General features: G+C 43.3%; 1 protein-coding gene and 1 long non-coding RNA gene across 8 annotated transcripts; one reads left to right on the top strand and one right to left on the bottom strand.

Annotated features, from left to right (window-relative positions):
* On the bottom strand, positions 1 to 27,875 carry RGMB (repulsive guidance molecule BMP co-receptor b). 7 transcript variants are annotated; one of them, XM_085014110.1, is made up of 6 exons: positions 27,585 to 27,875; positions 26,543 to 26,618; positions 24,328 to 24,397; positions 23,099 to 23,361; positions 17,419 to 17,927; positions 1 to 3,736 (listed from the first exon to the last, which is right to left on the bottom strand). In XM_085014110.1, the coding sequence occupies exons 3-6, from the start codon at positions 24,387 to 24,389 to the stop codon at positions 3,068 to 3,070; spliced, it is 1,503 nt and encodes a 500-aa protein (XP_084870236.1). In that variant the 5' UTR covers positions 24,390 to 24,397; positions 26,543 to 26,618; positions 27,585 to 27,875; the 3' UTR covers positions 1 to 3,067. The 7 variants fall into 7 exon arrangements, with proteins under 7 accessions (XP_084870236.1, XP_084870238.1, XP_084870237.1 ...); XM_085014112.1 differs by lacking the exon at positions 24,328 to 24,397 and having other exon boundaries at positions 1 to 3,122; positions 3,450 to 3,736; XM_085014111.1 differs by lacking the exon at positions 24,328 to 24,397 and having other exon boundaries at positions 22,113 to 23,361.
* LOC106509507 (uncharacterized) lies at positions 22,843 to 26,256 on the top strand. The gene is made up of 3 exons (XR_014838416.1): positions 22,843 to 22,965; positions 25,398 to 25,461; positions 26,151 to 26,256. It is a non-coding gene; the product is annotated as an uncharacterized LOC106509507 (long non-coding RNA).
* Positions 27,876 to 27,933: the final 58 nt, after the last annotated feature.

Here is a 27,933-nt window from a genome sequence, read left to right as displayed (position 1 = left end):
TTTGCGATAATACCAGTGGACCGATCCCACAGATTTGATTTATTAGCAATTGCTTAAAATTTTAAAAGGAAAAACTACAGTAGTGATGTAGTTTAGAAAATAAGTGAGTTTGTGAACAGGTCATACAACTTATTCAGTAGCCATAAAGGATTTTGCATAAACACACCCTCACGCCTTTCCTTCTGACATTTCTCCGCTCTTCCAGCAGGTGTCACTATAATCACAGAATAAACATTCCACAGCATGGTATGTAGCTTTATTTTTCTAGCATAATAATTTAAAGTATTTACACACTGCACACTCACTGTTTCACACAGATAGTTATTCATATACCTATGAACCACATCGAAAGGTTTCTTTGCAAAGACTCGACACACTGTGGGGGTTTCCAAGCATAACAAAGAGAAGGAAAGGCCAAAAAAAAAAGAAAAAAGTTTTGAGTCTTTTTTTAAAGACAGCCATGTGGAGCATTTGTGAAAACCAGTGTTTTCCCACAAGTTTCAGCTCCCCCAGAAGAGCTGAGAACAGCTACAGCCTAGCCATGTGTTGTATGACCCTAAACTCTTCTGGTTAAGGAGGATTTCAAAAACCAACATGTGCAAGTTAGCATTTTCTTTAGACATTCCACAAAAGAAATAGGGGGAAATAAACCAGGCCCTTCTCTCAAGAAATACCTGTATTTCTGAAACAGGTATGTCATAGAGGTATTTCTGTATGACACTAAGTCCTATCTGTGGGGATGACTTAAGTGTCATACAGAGACACTAACTATAAATGGAGAACAGCTAAATATACCAAAGCATCCTTCCCAGGTAAATGACACAGCAAAACAACCCAATTTTCTACTCCCAACTATTTATTAAGTAGAGGTGGTTGTTTTGCTCTCCCTGAAAAGAACAAAGGTATGTTAATCATATACACTCTAAACCCAGATATTGTAGAAACTTCTACTATTGTTTTTACTTCACTTTTAGACTATTTGCACAAAAATAGTGGTTAGCAGTACCCTAGATGTTTTTCCTCCTTCATTCTACTCAATTACACAACAAAATTACCAGCTAACCATAGCTTCTAACCTGGCACATGATTCCGTAAGTGAACAAAAGCAGCCGCAGTTCAGAGCTGATGGTTAGGTAAGCCCCCAGTCCAGCTTTTATCAGAGGATAACAAGTTTGGGGTTCAACTCTCTGGCACTGCATATTTACACACTGCAGGATGCCCTAATGATTTTCCCAGACTGGCCAAGATTATTCTCTCATATTCCAAGGGATGGTGGAGAGGAGGTTTGCCACCTCTGAATGAACCCACAGCTCCATCCTGTGACTGAATGACAGATCAGTTCACGAAGAAATAGAACTTCACCAAATGACATCCTCTTTCCTGCCAGTCTGGGCCTCTGTCAATGCCACTGATCAACAGGTCATGGCAAAAGGAAGAAATTACCCAGTCAGTTAAAATTAAGAATGACCCAAATTGCTGTGGTAAAGTTCAATAACTATTGTTTGCATTTATGTAAATGGTTAAGGTAAAGGAAAAATTCTACCACTAGTTCTTGAAACCACACATTTACATTTTCAATGTAACAATAAAAACCTACCTATCCTGGAGTTCACATTCTGTTACTCTTGCTCTTGCCTTTTGTTGGTGGTGTTTTCCTATTGCGAGAGGTGCCAACAAGGGAAATGGAAGAGGCAGGGAGATATTTTACTTTATAGTGATTTCACCAAGTTACATGAGCAACATTCACCTACAGAGGGAGTGGATCTGATTCAAGGGAGAAATCAGAGGGAGAGCATCTGATTCAAGAGAGAAGCCACCTAGGATGCAACACTGCACAACAAGAATGTCTGGACTAACCAGCACCAGAGCTAGCTGCACAAGGAGTCAAGCCAAGGAAGCCTTTCTGTCAGAAAGCCCTCGTCTGTTCCACTATGCACATGACATGTCAAAGACCGTGAGGAAGAACCACGGTGTGGAGGGCAAGGAAGAATGGAAAACTTTGTGATGGGTCTTGGGCCTTGATATTAAAGAAAGAATCTAACAACCCCCAGCCCCCAGGCTGCTAAAGTAAGACAGAGGAGGGCTTATTGGGGGTAGACACAGGGAACAATGTGTTTCTGGGACCAAGAGCCAAGAAAGAGAAGGCAAAGAGCATGGACTTGCACACATTACGGAGACAAGTCATGATCATTCAACTTATGTTTTTGCACTTTCTCTGTTCAATGTAGAAGAGAAAAGCTATAGTTCTAACAGGGACATGGGATGACAAAAAGTCAGAGCTGCTGGGGTCTAGCAAAACACCTGGTGTTTATCTATGAAATTGCCACCACTAGCCCCTTCTGACTTATAAAAACAGCAGTTTCATATGGTTCAAGCTACCATACTATAAGTGCTCAGGTATAACAACCCTAGTTAATAAGAATTGGGCTAATATTCTCCCCACCCTCTGAAAAAGTGACAGCCATGAAAGAGGGAGCAGGCTTCTTAGACTTCAGTGTTTCAGAGCCAAAAGCATCTGCAGGGGTGTTAACTATTCTTCCAAATTGAGTGGGGGAAGAAGAAAGGGGTAAGGACCTAGTTTAGGGAATGAGGCAGCTGCCTTAGGAGGCAGCAGGTGACAAGCTGCAGCCCTGGCAACCAGCTGCGTGGGAGAGGACGGGAGGGCTCAGCTAGGAAGAGCCACAAACAACTTCACTGGTCATCTTCAAAGGGAACGCTGCATATGGTGTCTGTGCATGTGTACTATATACATACTAACCAGGTACACACATAAATATTTAATATATAAAAAATAAAGTGCTTTCTAACAGGTCCCAGGCAGGGACATTATAAAACATTTCACAAAACTGCAAAACAAAAATCGATACAATCAAAGAACACTACATCCAACATACTTGAAAACAGTCAAACACAGTATGTACAATCAGGCAGGTGTCTCAGGGCAAACGTCCTATCATATACATGGTATATACATATATACTCTTTTACTCAATATATTATGACAATATATATTTTAAACTTTGTTATAGACAAAAATAAAAATAAAAAAAAAAACAAAAGACAACTCCTACAAAAACACACTGAGCATCAAGCATAGGAGTCCTAGACAGAGAGAGAGATGGCTGCCTCCAGGGGGCGCCCTGTGGCCACTGCTTGGGAAAATGTGCCAGCGTTCCTTCCTTGGGTGCAGCGCCGCCACGTCCTCCAAGGCACTGTGGGCTGCGGCGGTGAAGTTGGCATCACCGGTGGTGAGCAGGTCAAAGACACAGGACTGGAAGTAGATGTCCTTCACTGGCATCTTCTCGTGGCATTGAGCGTTGGCAGTCTCCAGTGTGTAGCCAGGCCAGGCCGGGGCTGAGGAGGTGCGAGGCAGGCTGTGCCCCAGGATGGCCGACACCTGGCCCTGCCCGTCATCGATGCGCTCGCCCAGGGGGCAGCCATTCACACACAGCTGCAGGTCCTGGCTCTCCTCGTAGGACATGGCCAGGTCTTCTGGCATGCGGATGGCGAGGGTCAGGTAGCGACCCAGCTGCCGCACAAACACCGTGGTCCCTATGTAGCGGGCGTGCATCTCCACGTAGCGGCCGCTCTCCCTCTCCACGATGCGCAGGCTCTTGGTGTCACCGTCCCCGCCGCTGGTGCTACCATCCACAAAGGCAGCTGGCAGGTCATCCGTCACAGCTTGGTATACTTTCTGATCTGTACACTCACGATGGGCTTTGAAGATGATCGTGATCTGTGGGACGGAAGGTGTATAAATTTAGCATGATAGGAGGGAAAGAGGATGGTGCAGCCCTGTGTAGCAAGAGCTGCCCTCCATTCTGAGGTGACTTGCTAGAGACAGAAATTCCAAACTCAGCCCATTTGCTCCTGCCTTGCAAATGAAGGGTGTCACTCTTTGGGAACATTTGAAAAGTCTTATACGTTTATAATGTAAATGTAACACAGATCCAGGGACTGTGTATCAGGAAAAATTTTTAGTCTCCTAAAAAAAGAATGAGGCTTTTTTTTTTTTTTTTTTGCTTTTTAGAGCCGCGCCTGCAGCTCCCAGGCTAGGAGTCAAATTGGAGCTACAGCTGCCGGCCTACCCCACAGCCAGATCTGAGCCACATCTGTGACCTACACCACAACTCCCGGCAACACCGGATCCTTGATCCACCGAGTGAGGTCAGGGATGGAACCCACAACCTCATGGTTCCTAGTAGGATTCATTTCCGCCATGCCATGACAGGAACTCCAGAGGCAATTTTTATTGATAACATATCTTGTCTCCTTCCAAAATCAGAGCAGCTGTGGTATAGCTCTGAGAAAAAAGATTCCTGAGTTAGGCAGAAACTTTAAAGGGCTTAGTTAACAATGTATCTATCAGAATTTTGATTTTGAAAAAGATTATCCATTGGATTCTAAAACCATATCCCATGACTTATCACTACAAACTCACATACACTCTGAGGAAAGAATCATCAGGCTGAGGAGGGGGCCAGCCCAGCTACAGCTACCAACCCTGCCCTTAGGAAAGATTTCTCTAAGTCTCTTAATCAAATGTTTCACATGACTGGCTAATCCCTGTGTCAGGGAAATCACTTGACAAAGACAGGTCCCAAGCACTGGCAGGGCATACATACCCTAAACCTAGTTACAGCAAATGTTTTCCCCAAATAGCACGATGGCCCTTCCTGTATCTCAGATCTGTTCCCCAGTCAAGACTCAACTCTCCAACTTAAGCAGACGATCCATGGAGGAAAAACTACTGATACTGCGAATGCTTCCCTTTAAGTGAATCTTTTTTCTTTCCTTAATTAGAACATTAAAAAAAAAAAAAAAAAAGAACTTTGAGCACCTTTGCCTGCAGCAGTCTCTACATCTCTGGTACAGGGCATGCAAAGACAATGACAAGGAAGAGGCCAAGCCTTCTGCATCATACAAAGTGGGAAAACCGTCCCAAAGGAAGAAGACTATACTTTGAGACTGGAGTTACTCTAAGTAACTGAGGTAACAGGGAATTACTTTTTCTTCTTGAAGGAAAAAAAAAGTATCAGGTAACTTCAGTCAAGGAGGAAGGTAGGCAGGCCAAGCACTCTACAAATTACTCTGGACGGAGGGAACCTTCCCCCTCCTGCAAGGGAACTAATCAAAACAATAGACCCTTGTTAAAAAGGCCAGAAAATGCACTGGTGCCCCCTCCCCACCCCTCTCTCTACAAGTCCTCACCACCACCCTCAAGTTTATGTCTGAAGTTTTTTTTTTTCCCCAAACCAGCCAGCATTTGCTCACACTATTTAATTCCACATGTTCCCACTGGTGTTACTTGACTGGAATTTTCCAGCCATTTCATTTCACTTCAGCCAGTTATAAAGCCAGATCTGAACCAGCTGCACTGTAGCAACTGGTTAAATTCATATCCGTTGTTTGCAGCTGCAACTAAAAGCCAGACAATGTACTATGAAAATGCTTGGTTTTCTCCCTTCCTAATTACCTGGAGCCACAATTTAATTTCACGACTGGCCTTCTCACATTTCAACACCTTCTTAACAACCTGAAGGAGGTGTACCAGAGATGATTTCAGGAAATTTGTTGTGCATCCAACCACAGGACCTTCCAGAGTTGAGTGGGATTTTGAGCTAGATATCTAATGGGACCATAAAAGAGATTTATTTGGTGGCTCGAAAAACAGTTTGACAAGTGCTTTTTTAAGGCAAGCTGGGATTCTTTCAGAGGTGAAAAAGATGAATTCAAGCAAATTCCGCACCGGAAAGAGTTAAAAGCTAGTATTGATGATTAAAATAAGAGTAACAGAGTTTTCATCGAATCACTATCCTCATTTTTCAACTAGAACATACACACTCAAAGAGTAAACAAGCCCTTCTACAATAGCAAAGCAATCTGTTCTAGTCTAACAAACCTCAAATTTAAACCAGCTTGGTCTTATGTGTAAGAATTAAGTACTTTTGTGTTTACCTTAGGAAAAACAAAGAGGAATTAGTTTTGTTGGGACAACACAGCAGAGAGATCCAATGCCAAACCCGAGTTTCCAAAAAGGCAAGCAGGGGTCAACATTAAGATGAGTGGAATAGTTCCACGTCTTACCAAGTCTCTGTTGTTTTCATTAAAAACACGAATTCCAACTCAGGAGTCCTTTCAAACACCTCTTATGTTACTGTCCTCTGCTATGCCTGTGACACAGTAACTCCCACTCCCCTAGAAGATCAAGTAAAACGTGACGCTACACCTGCACTACTATCTTCAAAATACTCCAGCTTATTACCTAGTGGATTTTCCTAGGACAACAAAGCTGTTATTTCTCTTGTTTCTCTTTTAGTTGAAATCATTCTCAGAGAATAGGTACAGAGCAAGTTCTTGAATCAAAATGTGGAGAGTAATGAATCAATCTCCAGGCGAGGGAGAGGTTTCCTGAGTGGCCTCTGTAGCTTAAGTAAGTACGGAAGAGGTACCTAGAGACAGAATCAATGTACGACGTAGAAAAAAACACAGGGTAATAGTTTCACATGACTTAAGTCTTGTAATGTAATTTCATTCCTCACACAATTACCAGTTGAGGTTTTAAAAAGCAAGCATTCAGCCATGAAGGGCCAGAAATTCATTTTTAGATTCTGTCTTCCTCTTCAGGAAAAAAAAAAAGAAAAAAGAAATATAAGAGTGTGTGTATATATATACATATATATATATAAAAGTGTGTATATATATATATATGAGTGTATAATATATACACTCAATAATCTTTACTTTAAAAACATTCAAAATTTAATCAGAGTTTTTGGAAATTCCCTATGTTTCATATTTCCAACCACCAGCTATCAGAGGGTAGGAACAGGGCATTTAAAATTATATTCTAAAGCTCTCGAACAGATAATTAAAAAACACCAGCTATGCTGCTTACTTTTCCCCTTCTATGAACTGATCCATATGCTGTAATAATTCAATTTGGCACATCTGTTCTATGCCACACCATTTATTATTGATGGATGGCATTTCTGTGCATTTAAAACATCAATGCCTTTTGTTAAACCTCCTCCACCCAGCCCCTTCCAACCCCCACCTTGGACAAACTACTCCAATCTCCTCATTCATTTTTAATGTTTCACTCCCTGAAACATTACCACCCACAGGGTCTTGTAGGGAGAGAAAGATAGTGGCTAGAAATCAACCTTTCCACATGTGAAAGGCAGTAAGGATTTAAGGTCTGCTATGCAATATCAACATTTAGAGGCACCTGCCTCTACTTCCCAACAGGAAAAAAAAAAAAAAATTTAATTTCAAAATGAGGCAGGCAACAAAAAGAAGAACCAGGCACTGCCTTGCCAATGTACAGACAGAGCTTCCCCAGGCTTGATAGCCTTGCAAAGTGCTGTGCATAGATTTTCGAACAGCAGAATTCCCCAACGGCTGTGTATTTAACTATGTGTGTTTATTGTATTTTGGAAGAAACATTTTTTTGGTATTTAATCAGGCCATTTGGCAGTGCAAGTACAGAACCTTACTGAAATCCTCAAATATCAGAATTGGGAGTTCCCTTTGTGGCTTAGTGGGTTAAGAACTGGACATAGTGTCAATGAGGATGAGGGTTAGATCCCTGGCCTTGCTTGTGGGTTAAAGATTGCTGCAAGCTGAGGCATATGTTACAGATGTGGCTTGGATCCAGGGTTGCTGTGGCCATGTTTGCGGTGTAGGCCTCAGCTGCAACTCTGATTTGACCCCTAGCCTCGGAACTTCCATATGCTGCAGTTGCCTCCATAAAAAGAAAAAAATATATGTCAAAACTGAACTTTTAGGAGTTCCCATTGTGGCTCAGTGGTAATGAACCCAACTAGTAACCATAATGTGGGTTCAATCCCTGGCCTCGCTTAGTAGGTGAAGGATCCAGTACCGCCATGAGCTATGGTGTAGGTCACAGAGGCGGCTTGGGACCTGGCATTGCTGTGGCTGTGGTGTAGGCCAGCAGCTGTAGCTCTGATTTGACCCCTAGCCTGAGAACCTCCATATGCCCTGGGTGCGGCCCAAAAAGACAAAAAAAAAAAGAACTGAACATTTAGATCAAGAGACTCCATCTTTCGGATTAAGATGGGCCAGCAAACCAAACTGAGTCACAGAAATCAGCCTGAGACATAGGGAAACACAACTGACACATACCTAGTTAAAATTCTACTTGTGTTAAAGGAAGCTAAAATGAATTTTATTTCATATAACTGACTGATATGTCTGTCTACTTCCTCAAATCCTCTGGGTGCAATTACAGCTTGAAATAACAGGCGGCTGTGGGAGAGTTAAGAGAATGCCGTGCCCATGGCCCCTTTGCTCTTACACAGCTCAGTGGCCTACAGCCTCTGTGCTCAGTCCTCGAGACTGAGCAAAAAAGAAACCATTCCAGCAGGAACATGTGCTTCAAATAAAAAAAATACACATGTTGTATTTCCAGCTCTAAAACACCTAATCTTAACTTAAGAGGGTCAATTTTTCTAAACGTTGAGAAGTCTGAGCCTGGGAAGCTCTGAAGCATGGGAAGGAAGGAAGCGGAGGTCCTTGAAGACAACTACCTGCCTTCCAGAGTTTTCCCTGCACCCCCTCACCCCACCTGCTCCCCCCAGGGAAACCAGGATTGTATGTTTCCTGCACAAGGGAGACCTCTGGATTGCTCTCCCTTTTGTGGAGCAGGAAACAAAAGAATACTCGTCTAGAGTAATTTTCTGTTTGAACGATTTCACGCAAAAACTTGGCGAGTACCACATTTAAGGAAAAAAATGTGGGACAGGTTAATAACTGATGCCATTGATAATTTTCCTAAAACACTAAGAAAAAAAAATTGACAGGAAGGTGTGAACTCAATGAACTGAATGTAATTTTACAATCACTACTCAGCCTACATATCAGCTGTCTCCCTACAGGAAGTCTGAACTTAATACTACAAAATACTTTCCTACAAAACTGTTTCCTTAAATAATTTCATTGGACTAGGACAAGACACTACCAGAAAGAGAGTAATCCGTGTGTTTAAGAGGAGGGTGGCAGGTTGAAAATCTTACTCCAGACTTCTTTTAGGGCTTGAAGGCGACTATAAAAATCTACTAAAGAGATTATTGAAATAGGTTTCTCTACCCTCATGAGTTTCTTTACACAGAGCTCTGTTCTAGGAGCACGGACAAGATTCCAGAGAAATGGAATGGATCAGACTTACTTATTCCTCAGTGTTGCCCTAGGTAATACATGCAGGAACAAGGGCTGCCTTGGCTGCTGGAGGGGTTCTTGGCAGCAGGTGGAGAAAGAAAAAACCAAACTAGAGGGGAAAGACACCCACAGCTGAGGCTGCTAGGGTGGTCCAGGGGAGAAGCATGGGGCTCAGCGGCTGGAAAGAGCATGTGAGAGAAGAAGGAAAGCAGGCCCAGGGATGACACCTAAAAGGGACTGGCAAAAAAATGTCGACTTCCAAAGGGCAATCTCTGTACACTTCAAATAAGGAGGGCTGGAAGCATAAATAGGCTCAGAAACAGGGAAATCGGCCAGCTTCCCTGTACAGACCAGAGCTACGACGACACTGGGCTGAGTTGGGGGAGGAAAGGCCTTTGGTCCTCACAGTCTTTGCCCTCAGAGAACTCCAAAGGGAAATTCCTGTCGGTTTGTTGTGTTTAGACTTTGCATTATGAGGAGGCCAGCAAATGTAGGAACTCTCTATGCTTCTACATGTCACGTTAAGCATGTATGGACAGTATTACAGGCCTAGGCTGCCACTGTGCTTTAGACCAGAGGCTAAAAATACTCTGAAAGGTGAGAGCCAGGGCCGGAGGCAGTAACTCTAGGGGCAGGAATCTGCCCTAGCAGGTCCTGCTTTCAGGGATCTTCCTGAAATAGCGAGGAGGTGGGGGGGTGGGGGGTGGGCGCAGCGCCACAGATTCTCAGGCTCTAGCGGGACCTCTGGCAAAGGCTCTGGGCCTAGGTTCAGCGCAGCTGTTTCCCAAACCAATGGGGATTAGGAACTCAGAGCCTCTTTGATCATTTTTCAGTTTGGGGTGGTGGTTTGAAAAGCAAAAGGGCTTGAAGGTCTTCACCATACACTCACCCTCTGTTACTTTTAAGTCAAGTTCCCAGGACTATTAAAAAAAAAAAAAAAAAAAAAAAAAGGAAAGCCCACTCAGGAACGAGGCAGTTAGAGACAGTGACCATATATTCCAAGAGGCCAGTTAACCAGAAATCTACGAAACAATGTCCTTCTGTCTTCACTTTCCTGAGACAGGGCGAGGGGAAGACACAGACATCACATAAACACACAAGTGCGTGCGTATGTTTGTACTCACACACACATTTAAATGGAAATTATACCCTGACCCCCAATCTCAGGAGCATATGCAGAGCAGATGAGAGGTTAGTGTTTAAAATGCTATCACATCAATTCTATCTCCAGTGTACAGACTTTGTTTCAACACTGAAAGAACCCCAGCAGAAATAGGCTCTAACCCCTAAAATAACCAGCTAACTGGGACGTACAGAACTCCTCTCTCCACAGACTCAATTTCATCTGAAGTTTCTTCTAGACTCAGCAGCATTGTTTTCACTGCAAGGGTGTTCTTTAAATTTTGTATCTTAGTTGTGTGTTGCTATCCTTGTTAGTTATCACTTACTGACAAGTTGAGCAGTTTAAGCTGTCCTAAAGTTACCCCACCCACAAAATTCAGAACAGTGGAAGAGCAAGTTCTACTGCAGTCAAAACAAACAAAGACAAAATGGGTAAGGTAGCCTTTTTCATTGTTCAACACCATAGGTAACTCTTTTTACACGCCACCACACATTCCACACAGGTAGAAACTGTTTGCTTTGCATTAATTGAAGCCAACAAAACAAAGGACCAACCACCCAATGTTTCCTTCGTGCCCCTTCCTCTCAAAATGTTGACTCAAAGAAAATTTAACAGGGCAGAGAGAGACATTTGGAAATGTGACAGGAAAACAAGTTCTAACTCTCAGCTGTGTATCTGACTTGGCCTCCTGCCTCTGGTTTAAACTAAGGAGGAGTGTGGATTTGCTTTAAAGTAGCAGAGGCCCACAGCACCCACATGGAATCCTGCCTGGCAGGTGTGGGTTAATTTCATTTACAAATGGGGGATTTTGAAGGTCCCCTTCATCCTTCCAAACCACATGTGGGTCAGAGAGAGTGGCACAGTCAGAGAGATGCAAAATATAAAACGCAGAAAATATCCAGACATGTATAAAATACATTTATACATTTTTAGATGGTCTCCACTAATATCTTCCACATTTCCTCATTCCAGAGACTAGAAGGATGGCAAAAGACTTATTATCCAGAGTATTCAAATGTCTATGGACAATATAAAGGTGTACCTTGTTTGGGAAGTACAGCATCAATAACCAAGGTAGGCCCATTTCTATCTCATAAAATGATCTTTCACACTTAGAGATATATCGTAGAACTAATAATTTCTCCTCCTTTTTCTGCTTTCTCTGCCCACATATACTTAGAAATCCTTTTACCTTCAAGCAATATGCTGAAACTATATAAAGCAAAGTTGAACTGTTCCTAGGCCTAAGACCTTGTAATCCAGGACAAACAAGAGCTATGCAGGAAACAGAAAGGGACAAATAGAAACACTATCACCTAGAATTATAGCTTATTTCTGCTCTTCTAAAAAGTGTTTTCCTTTTTTTGGCTATGCCCTCAGCATGTGGAAGATCCTGGGCCTGGAATCAAACCCTTGCCACAGTAGTGACCTGAGCCACTGAAGTGACAATGCCGGATCCTTATCCCACTGGGCCACAAGAGAACTCCTATTCTTTCATGTTGCAATATTGTCTGTACCATAAGTTCATAGAAGATAAGGATATCGAAGACATGCTTTCATGAGTTTTAAAGAGGAGGTGGGACTCTAAAAAATGAATTTACCTAAGAACTGGCTGACTCTGATGGTCAAATTCCCCAGGAAGCTTTTTGGTATTAAAGCAGAGATCCACAACCTTTCAGTAGTGGCAGTCAGGGTTTTTAGACCTTGCTTGGTCATACAAGAGGGAGTAAATCTGGGTGTAGGTGAGGAGGCCCTGTGCCGGTGGGGAGTGAAAAGGGAGATGGTGTCAAACCCTAGGAGTAGAACACTGACCTATGACAGAGACAAATGAGGATTAGGCCCTGGGTACAGGAGCCCATCTCTCTGGCCCACACTCCTGGTGCTTCCCAATATCTGAGACAACTTGCAGCACTAGAAACCAGCTTATAATGTGGGCCACCAATGCTATACTAAGAAACCCTGAATATGCATTTTTTCCCCCATACAAACCCCACAATTCTCCACTGACTGCTGCAAAATTTAGTTATGTGCTTAGACCGAGGCTACACTCACTTCTACATCTCCCATATACAAGAGGCCCTTTAATGCTTGTTGTTTCAAATGTAGCACCAAATGATCATACATTTTATCAGAGAAATGAGCATTTTTTTTTTTTAGCCTTTTTGTAAAACAAAGAGGACCACGACCAGAAGCTAATACATTTTAAAGAGATGGCAAGAATTACCTGCATCACAGATAGTAACAAAACAAAGAACAATTTCAGGTTTTAAGGATTAGTTACAATGTATCCACAAGACACTTTGTGCTCGCTGGAAAAAAAGGGCTCTATTCTATTCTCAAAGAAAACGCCACATGTTGCATGCAAGAACAGTGTCCATGCGCTCAAAACATAGTTCTACAGATGGGGTAACTTCCTTAATCAACAAAAATAAGGATGATCACCACTGTCTAGCTCACATTGTCTCCATAAAGATACTAGAAGGTAACTGGTTACAAAAACTTGGCCACAAAAAATGCACTAGGCCTAGGGTCAAGAGAGAACAGATTTCCAAACCTTGATCTAGAGATATGCTTAAAAAGATAGTTGAAAGTCTTTGCAATGCAGGCAGGCCTGGCTCTGATTTTGTAACCAACAGAGAATGATCCAGAACACTTGACTTCGGGCCCACATATTATTGCTGAACAACAGCTCATGCTAAGGGGCACATGAAACCATTTCAGGGTTTCTTTTTAGAGCACCACTTTGAGGAAGATAATAAGCAAGAATGAACCAAAGGAAGTAAGTCTTCCTATTATCTCTAATATCATCAACCAGTGGAAATCTTCAGGAAATTCCCCTGAAAGTAGCTAGAGTTAATTACGGATTTTTAAAAATATATAGACATCTGAAGCACAGGGACTCTTCTCATGCTTTGGAGAGGCACTGAGTGCTACTGCACATTGGCTTACTAGGACTAGTGACCCATGGCACAGGAACACTCGAGGCACTTCAGAATGCCCACTCACCTGGCCAACGGTCACCTGGCTTGGTCAAGCACAAAGAACATACCGCTTTTCCAAAATCGAATTGCCTAAAGGTAAACCAACTCCTCTCTGTACTCTGATGAAGCACAGATCTGTAGGAGAAGATCTATAAAAGGACATGCTGTCATCTCAATCTCCCTTCATACTTGCAATTTTGTTTTACTGAGTCTAAAGAAGAGGGTAAGAAAACCAGTGTGATGAGAACTGACATGATAATATTAAAATGAAAGGAAAAATAAGGCAAAGGCATACAAATTATTTGTACAAAAGAATTTATGAAAATATCGCCCTTGCTTATTAGGTATACAATAAATGCATTCTTGACCTTTTTTTTTTTTTTGCAAGAAGAATCATTTTAAAGGCACCTGAGAGATTGTCGATTTTGGTATGTGCCACTAGGAATGAATACATCTGTAAGGTTCGGAATCCTTTCATCAAATCATCTCTCTCTCACCCAGAGTGCCTGCAGGCCTGAAGCTGCCTCTTACAGCCAAAAGTGGGGAAGGTGGCCCAGAGCTGGCACAGATCTCAGCAGAGGTGTGCAGGTGGTGTGCCAGAAGCTCCGGCAGCCCCCAGGGTGAAGGGAAGAGATGAAAAAACAGCCCTGGCCTCCACTTGCTAGCTGGCAAGGTGGCTAACCGCACAGACTCCTGGGAACAAAACAGGTTGGCACGACAAAAACCCAATGGGTACACCAGGACCACCTGGAGAACCCTCCTGCGTTTCTCAGGGAAGAGGAGAGAAAGCAGACGAGGGGAGGTGAGGCCACACTGCTGAGCACTGTGGGCCTCACTGCCCTAAAATGAGGGAAATGTGGGTGTTTAGGGGCAGGTAGACCTCACAGAGACAGGCTTATAGCCAGTTTGCTCAAGAAGCCAGGTTCCCAGGACTGAGCTGTTTTAGGGACTTCCCTTAACAAAACACTTGAGTCTAGCGCTTTAGTTTAGTGTGCAAGGAGGTGAAATGAATGAATGCTTAAATACAATAATTTCAGTAGCACACGTGGCCAGCCTCTAAGATACGATACCCATGATCAGTCGTTAAATCTAGTGAACTGAACACATGGGTCATTACCAATGCTTGACCACAAAAATAACACAGATTTTTTTCCAAAGTTTTTTCTTTTTTGGTAAGAATTTCATTTTTTTTATTATAGTTGATTTACAATGTTCTGGCAATTTCTGCTGTACAGCACAGTGACTGTTTTATATATATACATATATATGTGTGTATATATATACACACATATATATACACACATATATAATAAATATATATATATATACACACACATACATTCTTACGCTCATTGGAACTTATTTGTACTTTTTTGGGTCTCATATCGTTTTTATTTTTACTGCCATCATTTCTCCCCCCCCCCCCCCCATTCCTTAGAATTTGTAAAAGGTTTTATTTTGACCCTGGGTGGGTAAAAGGAAACTGCACTGCAAATTTTTAGGCCTTTGTTTGGTTTCATCAGCAAAAGTCATAGCAACATGGAGAGAGGCCCTCAGCAGTAACCTTCCAGATGCTTTTGGGGGCTTTGGAGAGAGTTGCAAAAAGAAGGAAAAAACCAACTACTAGAGGTCATGGAGCCATAGAGTAATTTGTTGCTGAACAGCATGGTCACCAGATGTGGGGAAATACTTTCCAATGGTGCAATTAAAGACCAAGCAGTCTCATTGTCTGCTTGAATTTATGTTAGAGGATAACTTTCCCCCTCTCCTTTCTGGAATGGGGAAAACCTTTGATCCCTACCCAAGTGAGAGAGAAAACAAACTGTACTTCTTATTTATCTGCTAAAATCCATGACAGATTCAACCACAAGCGAAAGGTAATGATCTAAAGTACTTCAGTGTCAATTGTTCCATTAATATAAATTAATATGTATAAGGTAGCTAGCTGTCCCCAAATATTTTCACCATCATCAGTAAAAAAATATAAAATTCTGAAAGTCTGAACAACAAACAAGTGACATGTGACTGGATAGAGGGCCTAGAAAATTATGGGCTTATGAAAAGAAACAATATAATTGACTTTGAACAACATGGGGGTTGAGGCAAAGACCCCTGTGCAGTTAAAAATTCACACGTAACTTAACAGCCTACCCTCTGTATCGAGGGTAATACATCCATGGATTCACCCAACCACAGGTTGTGTAGTACCTAAGTATTTACTACTGAAAAAAATTCACACAAGTGGACTGGTGCAGTTCAAACCCATGTCGTTCAAGGGTCGATGGTATCTTCCCATATACACAGCATGTATGAATCTCAAAAGTAGCATTCGGTTACCCCTCCGAGCTGTCAATTATTTGCACAATCGATGACTTTCTCCATTCCCAAAGGAACTGCCTTCTTGAATTTTTAGTGTTAGGTCTTTCCAAAGACTATTGCCAGGTTTTATGCCCTATGACTCTGCAATAATGCTTGATTTTTGGTCATGGCTTGTCTTATAGCTTCAGACTTGTATTAATTTCACATCATAAAGACATAGCAAATACACATTTTAATACATAGACAGGAAAAATTATTTGCATGCTTATAAAAACCAGAGGAAGAAAAGTTTGAGATACAAAATTTGGAAAGGTAAGCTTGGGGTTTATTGGGAGTTGAAGTGTACAGTTTTTAAGTTCCTCTAAGATGTCTAGACCAATGGGATAGTCTTTGTTCAGAGCAATGGCTTCTAATCTTAGATTTGTGACACCCCTGGGGCATCTCCAGGTATCTCCGGAGGTGTTGTAAAATTCCCTCTCCAAAATGCCAAGTAAAATAATTTAAAGTCTAAAAACTATGCCACAGGTTTGGAGGCAAGAGAAGGTGTCCTAGAATCAAAAGACGACATATTCCATAAGAATAATAGTAAGTATTAAAAAGCTTGATCCTTGTCAATTATATTTCAGCCTAAACCCACTGATACTATAAATAAAATAAACAAGGGAAATTAAGCAGGATGAGATAATCTGTACATGTGATTTTTGTGGCTGGGGGAAACAAGAAAGCAGCTGGTTACTTGAGATGTGATTTTTGTAGAAAATCCTTTTTAACCTCTTTATATTTATTTACTACAAATGCCTGAATTATCGTAGACTGGCAATTGGAAACCCACTCGCAGTTGTCCTCTCCTCCTACTTGCACTAAAGACATTGGTTAGAGGATCTCCATTCAGTTTCGCTTTCTTTAAAACAACCAACCACCCACCACAGACACCCGCAGCTAGACAGGGTAAGCTTAGCTTAATTTTGTCAGTTTTTTGCTTTGCTTCTGAAGGAACAGATTGCATGGGGTTATCACCGCTCTGTAACATCCAATTCTTAACTTCCTTGGTTTCCACGAGGTTAGGAATTGAAATACCACTTTGGGTTTGCCAGAAGCTGGCTTATAACCCATTACATTTTACTATAGCCTTCCAAATTTCCAGTAAAACTTCCTGATAGGTTACCACCTCAGGCTTCTTTATTCAGAACAACCATTTCAGTCATCTGATAAACTGGAACATGGATTTCTTCAAGAGCCACCCACATTCACACTCAGAAGACATCACTGAAAAAAAAAAAGAACTTTTTTTTTTTGGTCTTTTTAGGGCCGCACCCAGGAGGTTACCAGGCTAGGGGTCGAAATGGAGCTGCAGCTGCTGGCCTACACCACAGCCATAGAAACACCTGCTCTGAGCTGTGTCTGAAACCCACACCACAGCTCACCAGATCTTTAATTCAGGAGGCCAGGGATCGAACCCACATTCTCAAGGGTACTAGTTGGGCTTGTTACTGCTAAGCCATGATGGGAACTCCCTGTTTTTCATTAAACAGGCCTGCCTTTTCCCTAGAGAATCCAACCTCACTGTTTACTTTTTATTTTTCAAATCACTGCCTATTTACATTTAGACTTATATTTTACACAAGCTCTAGAACTCCAGTGAGAAATTCTTTTACCAAGTAATTTTCATTTAATCCTTTACCCACCCTGATAATTGCGTGCCAACGTGAACAAGAAAAGTTCCTTTTAAACTAGATCTTTTGTATCACTCTTCAAAAGCTATCTGAAGAATTAAACATCTGAATGTTGTAAGAAAGAAGAAAAAAGTTCACTTGCCTTATTTGTAGCAGTAGCACTGGATCCAGGGACCACAGGCACATTAGTCACTTGAACTGAAAGATAATTATTATCTATAAGTGGCCAGGCCCCTTCCACTTTGCACGTCTGAAAGTGATCCTTGAAAGTTCTAAGGTGAGGATCTCCGAACAAGCCACAGAAAAGATAACTGGGAGGGTTCTGGTCCCCTCCCCTGTGTTCTCGGGCTCCCGCGTGGCTGTGATAGTTACAAGGGTCATGGGTTACTTCGGGGTTGGTAGAGGATGTGGGTCCATCCTTGGAACAGTTCCTCTGGCTCATGAGGTCACTGATACCCAACACAGCAGAATGGTACACTAGATTACCACGGCAGGCTTTTGAAGTTCGCTGGGTGCAGCCAGCGTAGGCACGCAGAGCCTTGCAAAACTCAGAGTCAAAGCCATCAACGGCAGAGTTCAGGTGTGAAGTCAGGGACACAAAGTCCGTGGTACATTTCTGGATTCGACACTGGGCTGGCTGTTGGCAGTCACCTATGAGAGAGAAGATAAGACCAAAGGTTTTTTACATGCTTTACAACTTCCTGAGCTACATGAGAAGATGACATTCTCCTCCGGGAACTGTGTGTTCTATTTCATACAGTCCTATTTTAAGGAGAGGCTTCCAGACACAGGGTTGTATTATGCTACTTTGCCTCTCACAAAACAAGCCACGGGGAGAAAAACTGCATGCGGCTAGTTAACCTAAATTAAAGCTAGTTAAAGCATGGGCCATTGGGAGTAAACAGGAGTTTACCCAGTGTTCTTAGGTTAAAATTGTAAGAGAATGATAAACGAAATATTTTATCAACTTCCCTACTGTTTTGAGATTTTGACAAAGATTCTTTTGCTCTAAGGTCAAAACAGAGATGTGAACTTTGATTTTGAAAACTACATAAGTAATTTGCTTCCGTCAATGCACAAAACCATGAATAAAGCCTGCAAACCTCAGGGAGAGGAAACTCCAAAATTACAGCATGATTACTTAAAACACCTTTATCTGATTCTAGTACAGCTATACAGAAAGAATATCAAGAAAAAAAAATCCAGGTACTAAGTTATTCTGCATTTCTCAAGAAACATTTATTGACAAATGGTGTATCAACTAACACTAAACCTCCTGGTTTCCACAAAGTGTAAATATTTTCTAAAAAAACATAAAGGGATTGACTTGACCAAGCTATGTATTCACCTAGTCCCCAACACCCATCACCCCTAGGATTCCAACTCCCAAACAGTTCACCATTAAAAGTGCACTAAATCAAAAAGTATACAACACTGACAGGTGATCCCACCAACTATGTTTTTTTTTTTTTTTCCAGAAACAGAATCAGAGAACTACAGGACACAGAATTCTTAGAGTATATATAAACTACTTTTTGCCTTGAATCAATAATTTCACATAAACAATGAATTCAAAGCTAAAATTCAGTAATGAAAAATCATGTATTACTGCCCTCCTACTTAAAAAGTCAATTTTTCAAATGATGGTTTCCTCTTGTTTCTCATATAAAAATCTACAAAATCGCCCAAAGCACAAAGACCACAATGAACTGCCAATACTAGGTTTGTGGTGTGTTCCAATCAGGTTAATACTGCATTCCTTAAAATGCAGAATATGAGAATTACTGAAAAGTATTTTTCTTTATCATCTACCTCAAATTTTATACAAATGAACTGTAACACACATTTGTGTTACTTGCATGTTCTTTACAGGTCTCTCAAGTGTGAAGGAGCCTCAATATCTTCATGTCTAAGGTTTCCCATATGAGAAATGCGGAGGTTGTTCTAAAGGAAACTCTGTGGTCTTTTTAGGCATAAAATACCTATGGGGGGAGGGAATCGGTCAGTAGAGCATTATTAAATGTGTAATTACTCAAGATTTGGGCATAATAAAACTTCAGGATGATATCAAGATTTAGGACTTCATCTGATAAAGACTTAAAACTAACACTACTAATCATCTTAGAAAGATAATGAAATCTTTTCAGTAGTAAAGTGCTTTTAAATCTGAACGAAACAGCCTGTAATCTGTTTCTGGCTTTAGCAGGAAAGCAGCAAAGGGCAGGAGATGACAACCTTTTCAAGACACCCCCCACCACCACTTTTAAATTTCAAAGACCTAAAAGGGGAAAATGTAGTGTAGATTGGATATTTGATTTAACACAAGTAAAAGGGAAGATTAAAATACTTTAATATTTTGGAGCTATGAATTTACTGCTATCATTAAATCACACTTAAAAAAAAATCACAAATGCAACTTCATGTGTTTGGTTCCTTTTATGTTTGCTCATTCCACAGTTGACAAAAGCAGCTCTGATATTTATATAATTCCTGTCTCCAAAGTTGATCAAATCATTCTTCAAATATTTTTGCTCAAAAAAGCAAAAATGTAAACAAAAAAAGCCAACCAGCCAACAATCCCAAAGGCATTATAGCCATTTTACAGGTGGGAAAATCTAGATAAAGGGACACAAAAAAGGCCTTATTTTGGCTGGACTGTAAACACTTAGTATGAAGTCCAGGGCATGGTGCCTTTCCTCAAATCTCATTTTCATTCCTCTAAACATCACATCTCCACTAAATTCCTGATTCTCAAGACAGTACTTGATCGTTTTGAAAAAAAAATCAGTAACTACAGTATTATTTCTTTTTTTCTTTTTAGATCAGATTCATAGTAAACAGAAAGAAAATATGAGCCAAGATCACTTGGTCATGAACAATTCTTAGGCTGTTCATATAAATGACAGCAAAAGAACTTTCCGCTAAACTTGCAGTGCCTATTTGTTCTTTTTATGGTCTATAAAATCTAGCCGAGCATACACTTACTTATAATTATTTCAAATAGTCATAATAAAATATCAAAAGTAAGTCCAGCACCAAAAATGCGGATGCGATGCAACTGTTCAGAAGGGAAGAGAAAAGCAGAATTTAGATTCTCAGCTCCTTTTTTCTTTCTTCTCTCCCTCCTTCCTTTTTCAGAGCAGGGAGGTGCTGATTCTTTTGAGAAATCTCACATAAAACAGAACTCCTTGCTTTTGTTGTTGTTGTAGATGAAGTTTCGAACAGGTTTTCTGAATACAGAAAGTGCATTTGGCTCAGCAGCTTCAGCCCCATCCCAGGCTCCTGTATAATGACTAACTTGCAGCATATATCCAGAAATATTCAGGCTTCATGAATTTATAATGACAATCCACACTCTGCTTGTTATAGGCGGTAAAGTAAGCCTCCTGTCAAAATGCCAAGACAATGCAGAGCAGAAACAAGCTCAAGGATGCAGCCAAGAAGGCCATGAAGTGTATGAGTAAGCAAGAAACTCCCATATTGGATCTCCATTCAGGAAGTGCAGAGGTTTGTGTAAGGGGGAAAAAAAATGAGTCAAAGTACTCTTTTCATTTCCCTAGGGCAGAATTCAAAATCTGCAGTTCAGATCTATTTTCTGAATCAGATCACCTATGATCAGTGTGACAGTATTTTCATTCCAGTAAAGGAAATTTATTAAAGGATTTTTGGGTCTAGAGCTTTCCATCAATGAATGATTTCAGACATAAAAACCCCACCATTCAAGACAGTTTCCTCAATGCCAGGACTGCATGTGTAAATTTGCAGCTAAACTGCCAATTCATAATAAAAGAAAGGAGATATGCTAAAGTGTATTAAGTGAAATGCAGGGCCATATGGGGTGTTGAGGCGTATTATATGGACCCAGGCATAAAACATATGGTAGCCCATCTGCAAAGAGCACTAGGCTAGGCTCCCTGCTCTGAGGAGAAACAACCTCTGCATTTCAACAGCTTCGTTCTTCAAAGAAACCTCTCAAAAAGAGTCCTCTTTTCTATAACCAGATTAATTGCTCCACTCCAACAAGCTGTTCACAGCTATCACTCACCACAGCAACCCTAGGTAAAATCTAACCGTGATTTTAGTGAGGGCGCATTAGGATACTGAGAGGAGTTTCACATTCCAAGTTCTTGAGCTAGGGCACCTTAATTTTCTAAACCCTTAAACCAACTTCTTAGGCCTTCACAGGCCAGCAAAGAAATCTTCACATTCCAATTCTGTTATAGGACCCTGTGGCAACTAAAGGAAATGATATCCAAGCAGTCAAGAGGGACACAGTCCTGCCTACCACTTCAATTTCCACGTCAAGAAACCTACATTTTGACATTATGGACACTTTTTTTTCCCCCCACACACAAAACAACAAAACACTCCTGAAGAGATTTTCTGACGCATCACAAAAAACTTCCATGTAACCATAAGCCAGACTGGTATTATTTTCTAAAGTTCTAAAGTCATTAATTTAAAGCCTTAATCACTGTAAAACTTGCTATTTATATTCACTCTCTTTAAGACTTCAGTATGCTTCCCCAAGTGACAGTGTTAAAATGCAGCTGTTACATCACAATGCAAAGTTACACAAAGTAAATTAAGTCGCCTCCTCAAAGGCCACATTTTTTCCTCCACTACTTTTAAAAGACCTCCCGGATTTTTAATACTGCTAGTATGACTCAATAAATAAATAAAAATTACTCCGAACAGTTGGCTGGCATTAAAGTTTAAGACTCTCCAGATCAGAGCATTGTGACTGCTGTCCTACAAATACAGGACAAAAAACCAAAAAAACAAAAACCCCAACAACAACAAAAAACAACAAAAAAACCTCGAAGGAATACTTACCTAATGCTCTAGTTGCTCTCAAAGAAAAAGATAAATTATCTTTTAATTTGGCATTAAAAGCTCTTTGTCTAGACATGCTCCTAGAAGTTGTACTTATTTGTAGAGTCCTAGATTTTTTCTCCAGCTTTACTGAGATGTAACTGACAGAACATTGTGTTAATGAAACTATTTTTTAAAAGATAAATAGGTAAAACATGCTAGAGGGCTCATCTTCGCTAAAAAGAGCAGAGAAGGCTTACTTCTCTAAGAACAGATTCCTCACTGTTGCTTCCACAGGGGAAGCACCAAAATACAGAAGGCAGCAAGAGATCTGTCAGCCTCTCCTGGAACCCGAAAATACGCGGCTAGCCACAGAGCACGAGTTTTCCCAAAGAGGTTGAAAGCTGAATTAAAAGCAGCTTGCGCAAATACGAACGAAATCCCGGTTTAAAGAAGTTTAAGTTACTTCGAGATTAAACTCCGGGTTTTCAAACGCTGGTGAAAATCTTTCCATCTGGTGTGATTTCTTCGCCTCACCGCCACCCCCAACTCCAGAGAAGCTGCACAAGGCTCCTAGTCTCCCCACCGAGGAGGCTGCGGCGGCGGCGGAAACCTGATCCCAGCCTGACTTTCAGTAAACACCAATGCAGAGAGCAATAAAGCATCCGGTACAGTCGTCCCCGGCGCACAGCCCCCGCCCGCTACATCTTTGATAAGTGGCTGTTGGAGGAGCGATTCATCAACGGTCGGAACAGAAGGCTGGGAAGGCGGGAGGGAAAGAGAAAGGGAGGGGAAGAGGCCTCTCCTCTGCGCCCTGGGCGCGCCACTCGGTCGGCGGGTGTGTTCCTGCCGCCGCGCCGCGAGCCCAGCTAAGGTGCGCGTCAGGGGCTGGTGAGGCCTTTCGCCACGCCGCCCTTCCGCCCCAGCAAGCGCCTTCGGGACCGGGGTTGTCGGGGAACAAAGCACTCAGCTCTATGGCTGTCTCCCCTTGCGCGAGCGCGTCGTACCTGCGTGGAGCAGCCCGAGGCTGAGCAGCAGCAGCAGCAGCAGCGCTAGCGGCGGCGGGCAGATCCGGGGGCGGCGGCGCTGCTCAGCCCCGGCGGCAGCGGCGGAGGCGGCGGCGGCGCAGGAAGATGCTGCTCTCAAGCCCATGCCCGTCCATGCAGGTCTTGTGGGCTCCGGCGAGGGCGGCGGCGCGGGCGCCGTGGCGGGTCCCTGGCCGTGGCTGCGGCATGGGCCGGAGGACGCGCCTCGCTTCCTCTTCTTCCTCCTTCAGGCCCACATCGGATACCGGCCGCCGCCACCGGCGCAGCGAAGAGTACGCCGCGGGCGGAGCGTGTCGGTGGCGGCGGCAAGAGGGCGCAGAGGCATCGTGGCGGCCGGAGACGGCGGCGGGCGGGGGAAGAAGGGGAGGGAGAGAAGACACAAAGACCGTGAGCGAGTGCAGAGCCCTGCCTGAAGCGCGCGGGCGCCCTGGCTCCGGCCAGCGTGGGCTCAGCAGGCGTGGAGCTCGGGCGTGGACCAACAGGAGGCGCACCCAAACCAAACGAGCAGCCAGCTGCGGCCCGGATATCTTTGCACCGCGGCCCCAGCGCTCAATCAATCTCAGCCCTGCACTGCCGCCCCGCCTGCCCCAAACTTGCCAATCCGCGCCCTCCCCACCCCGACATCGCCCCTCCCTCCAGCTCCATTGGCTGAGAGGCGGGTGCTTTGGCCTCAGCCGGCCAGTCGTAGGGCCCAAAGAGCCCGCCCCCCGCACCTCCTCCTGCGGCCAGCCAGCCCAGCGTAATTCGAGTTCCGCGTCTGCCGGCTGCTAGTCCTGTTTCGCCGGGACCAAGCCTCTCTCCCGCTCCCTCCTCAACTCTCCTCCTCTCCACCCCCTCTGCGATTTCCGATAGAAACAGTTCCGACTAGAACTCTCTCTAGCCTTCGTTGTAAAGAAACTGGCCTTTGAGCTCTCCTTGAATTAATGTGATCAGGTTCAAATTCCTCCCAAGACTTTTTACTAATTTTTTTTTTTTTTTTAATCATCCCCTCCCCCGGCCCCCGGCCCTCCAGCTCAAGCCGCCCTTTTACTCAGAGCCGTGCGGCGGGTCCCTTCGCAGCCAATCACATCTGGGAACCGCGTTCCGAGCCTGTTGGGGACCTTTAGTAAAGCTAGCACCCAGTTGCGTTGGAAATCCCAATGTGACTCGCGCGGTCCAGAGCAGATCAGATGGGCTGGGAAGGTACTTGCCCGCTCCCGGCGTAATTCGCTGGCAGCTCTGCGAGGCTCGGATGTTCCTGTTCCTTCGACATTTCCCCTCCTGAAAGCAGTGGGGGAGGGGGTCTGAGAGTGGGCGAACTTTAACGTGTTCGGTTACAGTGTAATTAAATTAATGAGGATAGTTTTTAATGGCAGTGTAGAGTAATTATGCCATGATTTGTTGTTGCTCAGTGGCTTTTCCACAAATTTTCACCGTCTATTAGCAGATAAATTCAATGGCAGGTCAGTTTCTACTTTTGCGATTGGATGAGATCCAAAAATGAGGGGGAAACCAATTGTCAGAAAAGAGGTTGCCAGTGGAGACAGAGGAAAGCATGTTGTGAAGTTGGTGACAGCTTCCAATTTGTTATCTGCAGGTGTGAAGTGGTATCTAATCTCAAGAACAGCTTCAAAGGCCGGGAGCCACTTCATAGTGCCCTTGTCTTTGCTCTTCCCCAAACGGCTCAGGGCATCCTCACTTACATCCAAGCCCCAGTCTGCAACTCTACCTGCTACATTACTCACAATCTCTAATTAGGAATTTCCTATCAACTACAGACACGTTAATATTCCATATGTTACAAAGTGCTAATCAATGGACCAGGATAATTGAAGGCAAACCTTCCATCGCTCCAGGTTACTCATTAGACACATTCTGAATTGTACAAACCACTAGGTCCCTAATGAAGGATGCCCATCTATTTTTACTGCAACTTTTCATTTCTTACTTATTACATACCGTGATGACTCAAGTGGTAAACACACCTTTCACTGCCCAAGATATAACCTAAATTTTGTGCATATCCATAATATGCTTAACAGTAGCTTCAGAGTTGCCTGGAGAAATTTTTGGGGGAGTTATCTGATATGATTTTTAGATGATACTGTGGAGTAAATGCTGTTAGACCAAAAATTTATACTCTTGCAATTACTACATATTACAAATGAACTAAGGTTAATGAAATACTGGTAATTTTCTTTTTAGAAGTAATCAAATGTGAACACTATTTCATAGTATTTTGCTAACAAAGACTAACAGTAAGGTGTTTCTTCTTCCTTAGTCCAAGATTTAATTAGGCCCCTATGAAAGAAGAATCTCATTCTTTGGACCATATTTTAAGACATGTAAGTAAGAGTTAAGGATCAAGTTTAATAGAGTTTGAGTCTTTTCCCTCCTGATTTTCTGATTGTCCCCCTTTTCATCGTCTTTCTTCTACATCCTATTCCTTAAGTACAAAACTTTTCTAAGATTTTATCAATAGAGGGCACCCTCGAGTCACTGCAAATCCTAGTGTCCTGAAATGGAACTTGTTCTCTAGAGGAAAAACTTCATTTCTTCTAAGGTGCTTTATTGCTCGTCTGTTGTAAAATTTGACAAGTTCAAGATTTATAAGCCTAACAATTCACTTTTTATTGCTGCATAAGTGTTCAGTATGTTAGAGGAAAATGTTAATTTTCACAATTAAACCGCAAGGTGGTTCCTATTTTCAAGACATTAGGTTAGTTGACACACTCTCGGGGTAAATTCGGACTGTTAGCAAGATTCCAAATCGCTTGGAAAGCAAGAACTCGGTGAATGGTCGCTTACAGTGCATTCACTCTGCCAGCTAGTGTGCTGAAAATTAAGGAGGATTTTAAGACTCTACAAGGAAAAATCTGGGGAGCGGAGGTAGAACACAAATATAAAATCGATTACTTATAAAAGTTTTTACATTTTAATCAGAAAAAAATCGTTAAGTGACAGCTTGCGCAACTCAAAAATCCACCCTGTTTCTTACCACTTGTACTCTTTCTTTCTTCATCTTTGTTTTCAGGAAGAAAAGATGAGACCAGAATAGTACAATTAGAGGACATTGCAAAACATCCCATGGTATGAACATGCCAAATGGACAGAATTAAAACACATGCCAGCAACATTAATGGATCGTAAACAAGATGTGGTTTCCTTTCCTGAACCTTTATGTGATATCTTAGTTGAATTCCTGTTAATATACAGAATCTCCATTTCCAGAAATCTAACACGTCGGTCTCTTAACAGATCACCGGGGTCAGAGGAGCCAAGAATCGCACCCGGGATTGAGATTTGTGCAACCCATTCTAGAGTAAAGTCTCCCTCGCTGCTCCCCAGCCCACCGTACGCAAAGCAGGGGCTGAAGTAGCTCGAGTCCGACAGCCCAGCAGCAAGCAGCTAGTGGATTGTACTTACATCATTCTTAACCCTTCCGCTCCTGGAGAGGACTTGGCAGTATCGAGGGGTGTCTGAGTTCCGTAACGCACAGGACCTGGGTGTGAGAGAAGAGTCCCAGAGCTGGGGGTGAGCGCTGAGCCCCCAGAAAGAGAGGGCCCGGAGTGAGCGTAGAGCTCATCGCCCGAGCGTACACAACGGGCCCCAGTTATCCCTGCAGGCTTCTCTGTGGCTCGCACCGCTCAAAACGGCAGGTGCAAAAAGCATTTGGGAGTCGCTTGCCAGCGCGCGGAGGTAATGCGCTTCCTGTCCATTTATCTCAGGAAACCAGCGCAGCCTTCCCTTCCAAACAAAATTAACCTCTCATTAGCCAGCCACTCACTCCCGAGAAGGCCCTAAAAGCTTTACCAGCTCGCTAATGTATTTAGGCTTTTCTTCCAGGCAAACGCAGCCGGTGCCGCGACTGCTATCAGCCCCGGGGGTTCCTCTGGGTTCCCCTGGGAGCCGACTGCTTACTCGCCCCGGCCTCAAGTCGGGGAAACTCTGGCCAACCCAAATCCTAGTTTGTAGTAAAGGGCAGACCTGACACCTCTGAACCGACTTCATACCAGAAACAACTAAAACAAGTTTCCAGTAATTTCACGATCGCCCCTCATATCAAATCCTCAACTCCACTATCCTCAAGGAACCGGGAAGGGTATCCGGGAAGAATTTCAATAGCCAGCTGTCTCTGGGCGGTGGGCGTTAACTCTCCTTTGGAGCGCAAGCCCTGTTTGCAACCGGTGCTGGAAGCACTGATCAGGGGCATGGGGATAGTGATAGCTGGGATCTAGATGATTCTAAGAGTGGAGAATCAAATGTGGTTCTAGGTCTGCAAGTGGCAAGGAGGGGCCTTTTGCAGAGTTGGGATTTTCACACCCTGGCCCCCCGCCGCCCTGAGACTGGCAGATTTATACCACACAGGTGGACCGAGACCTAAACAAAATAGTCCCGGCCGCTGCCTGCTGCTCGCCCCCCACGTCCCCCTGGCCCACCGCAAACTTCAACAAAATAAACAACTCACCACAGGCATTCCCTTGTCTGCAGCGCGACGCTTGCCAGCTGGGAAAATAAGCCGCAAGCCACGCGGCCGGGGCGCTGAGGGAGGCAGCACGGCGCCGGCCTCTCTCCCCCAGGTGGGGGCAGCGGTAACCAGGGCAGAAGGGAGGCTCCGCCTCGGGGGCTGCTCTCCCGATTCTGCAACTGCTGAGAGAGCGCGGGGCGAGGGGCTGTGCCCTTCCAGCTGCCGGGATGTCTCTGTCGCCTAGGGGAGGGGGCGGGAGGCAAATCCCTCAATTCCGTCTTTCTCCAATCTGCTTTCTCTTCTCCCCGATTCCGAAGACCAAACCTAAGAACCTCTACCCCACCCCTCC

The sequence above is a fragment of the Sus scrofa genome, chromosome 2, assembly GCF_054392235.1.
Source record: "Sus scrofa isolate SSC_HxYL_T2T_F1_AM1 chromosome 2, Sscrofa_HxYL_maternal_Yorkshire_Landrace_v2.0, whole genome shotgun sequence".
NCBI lineage: Eukaryota > Metazoa > Chordata > Mammalia > Artiodactyla > Suidae > Sus > Sus scrofa.
Note: the sequence above shows the minus strand (reverse complement) of the source record. Positions and strands in the feature narration are given on the sequence as shown.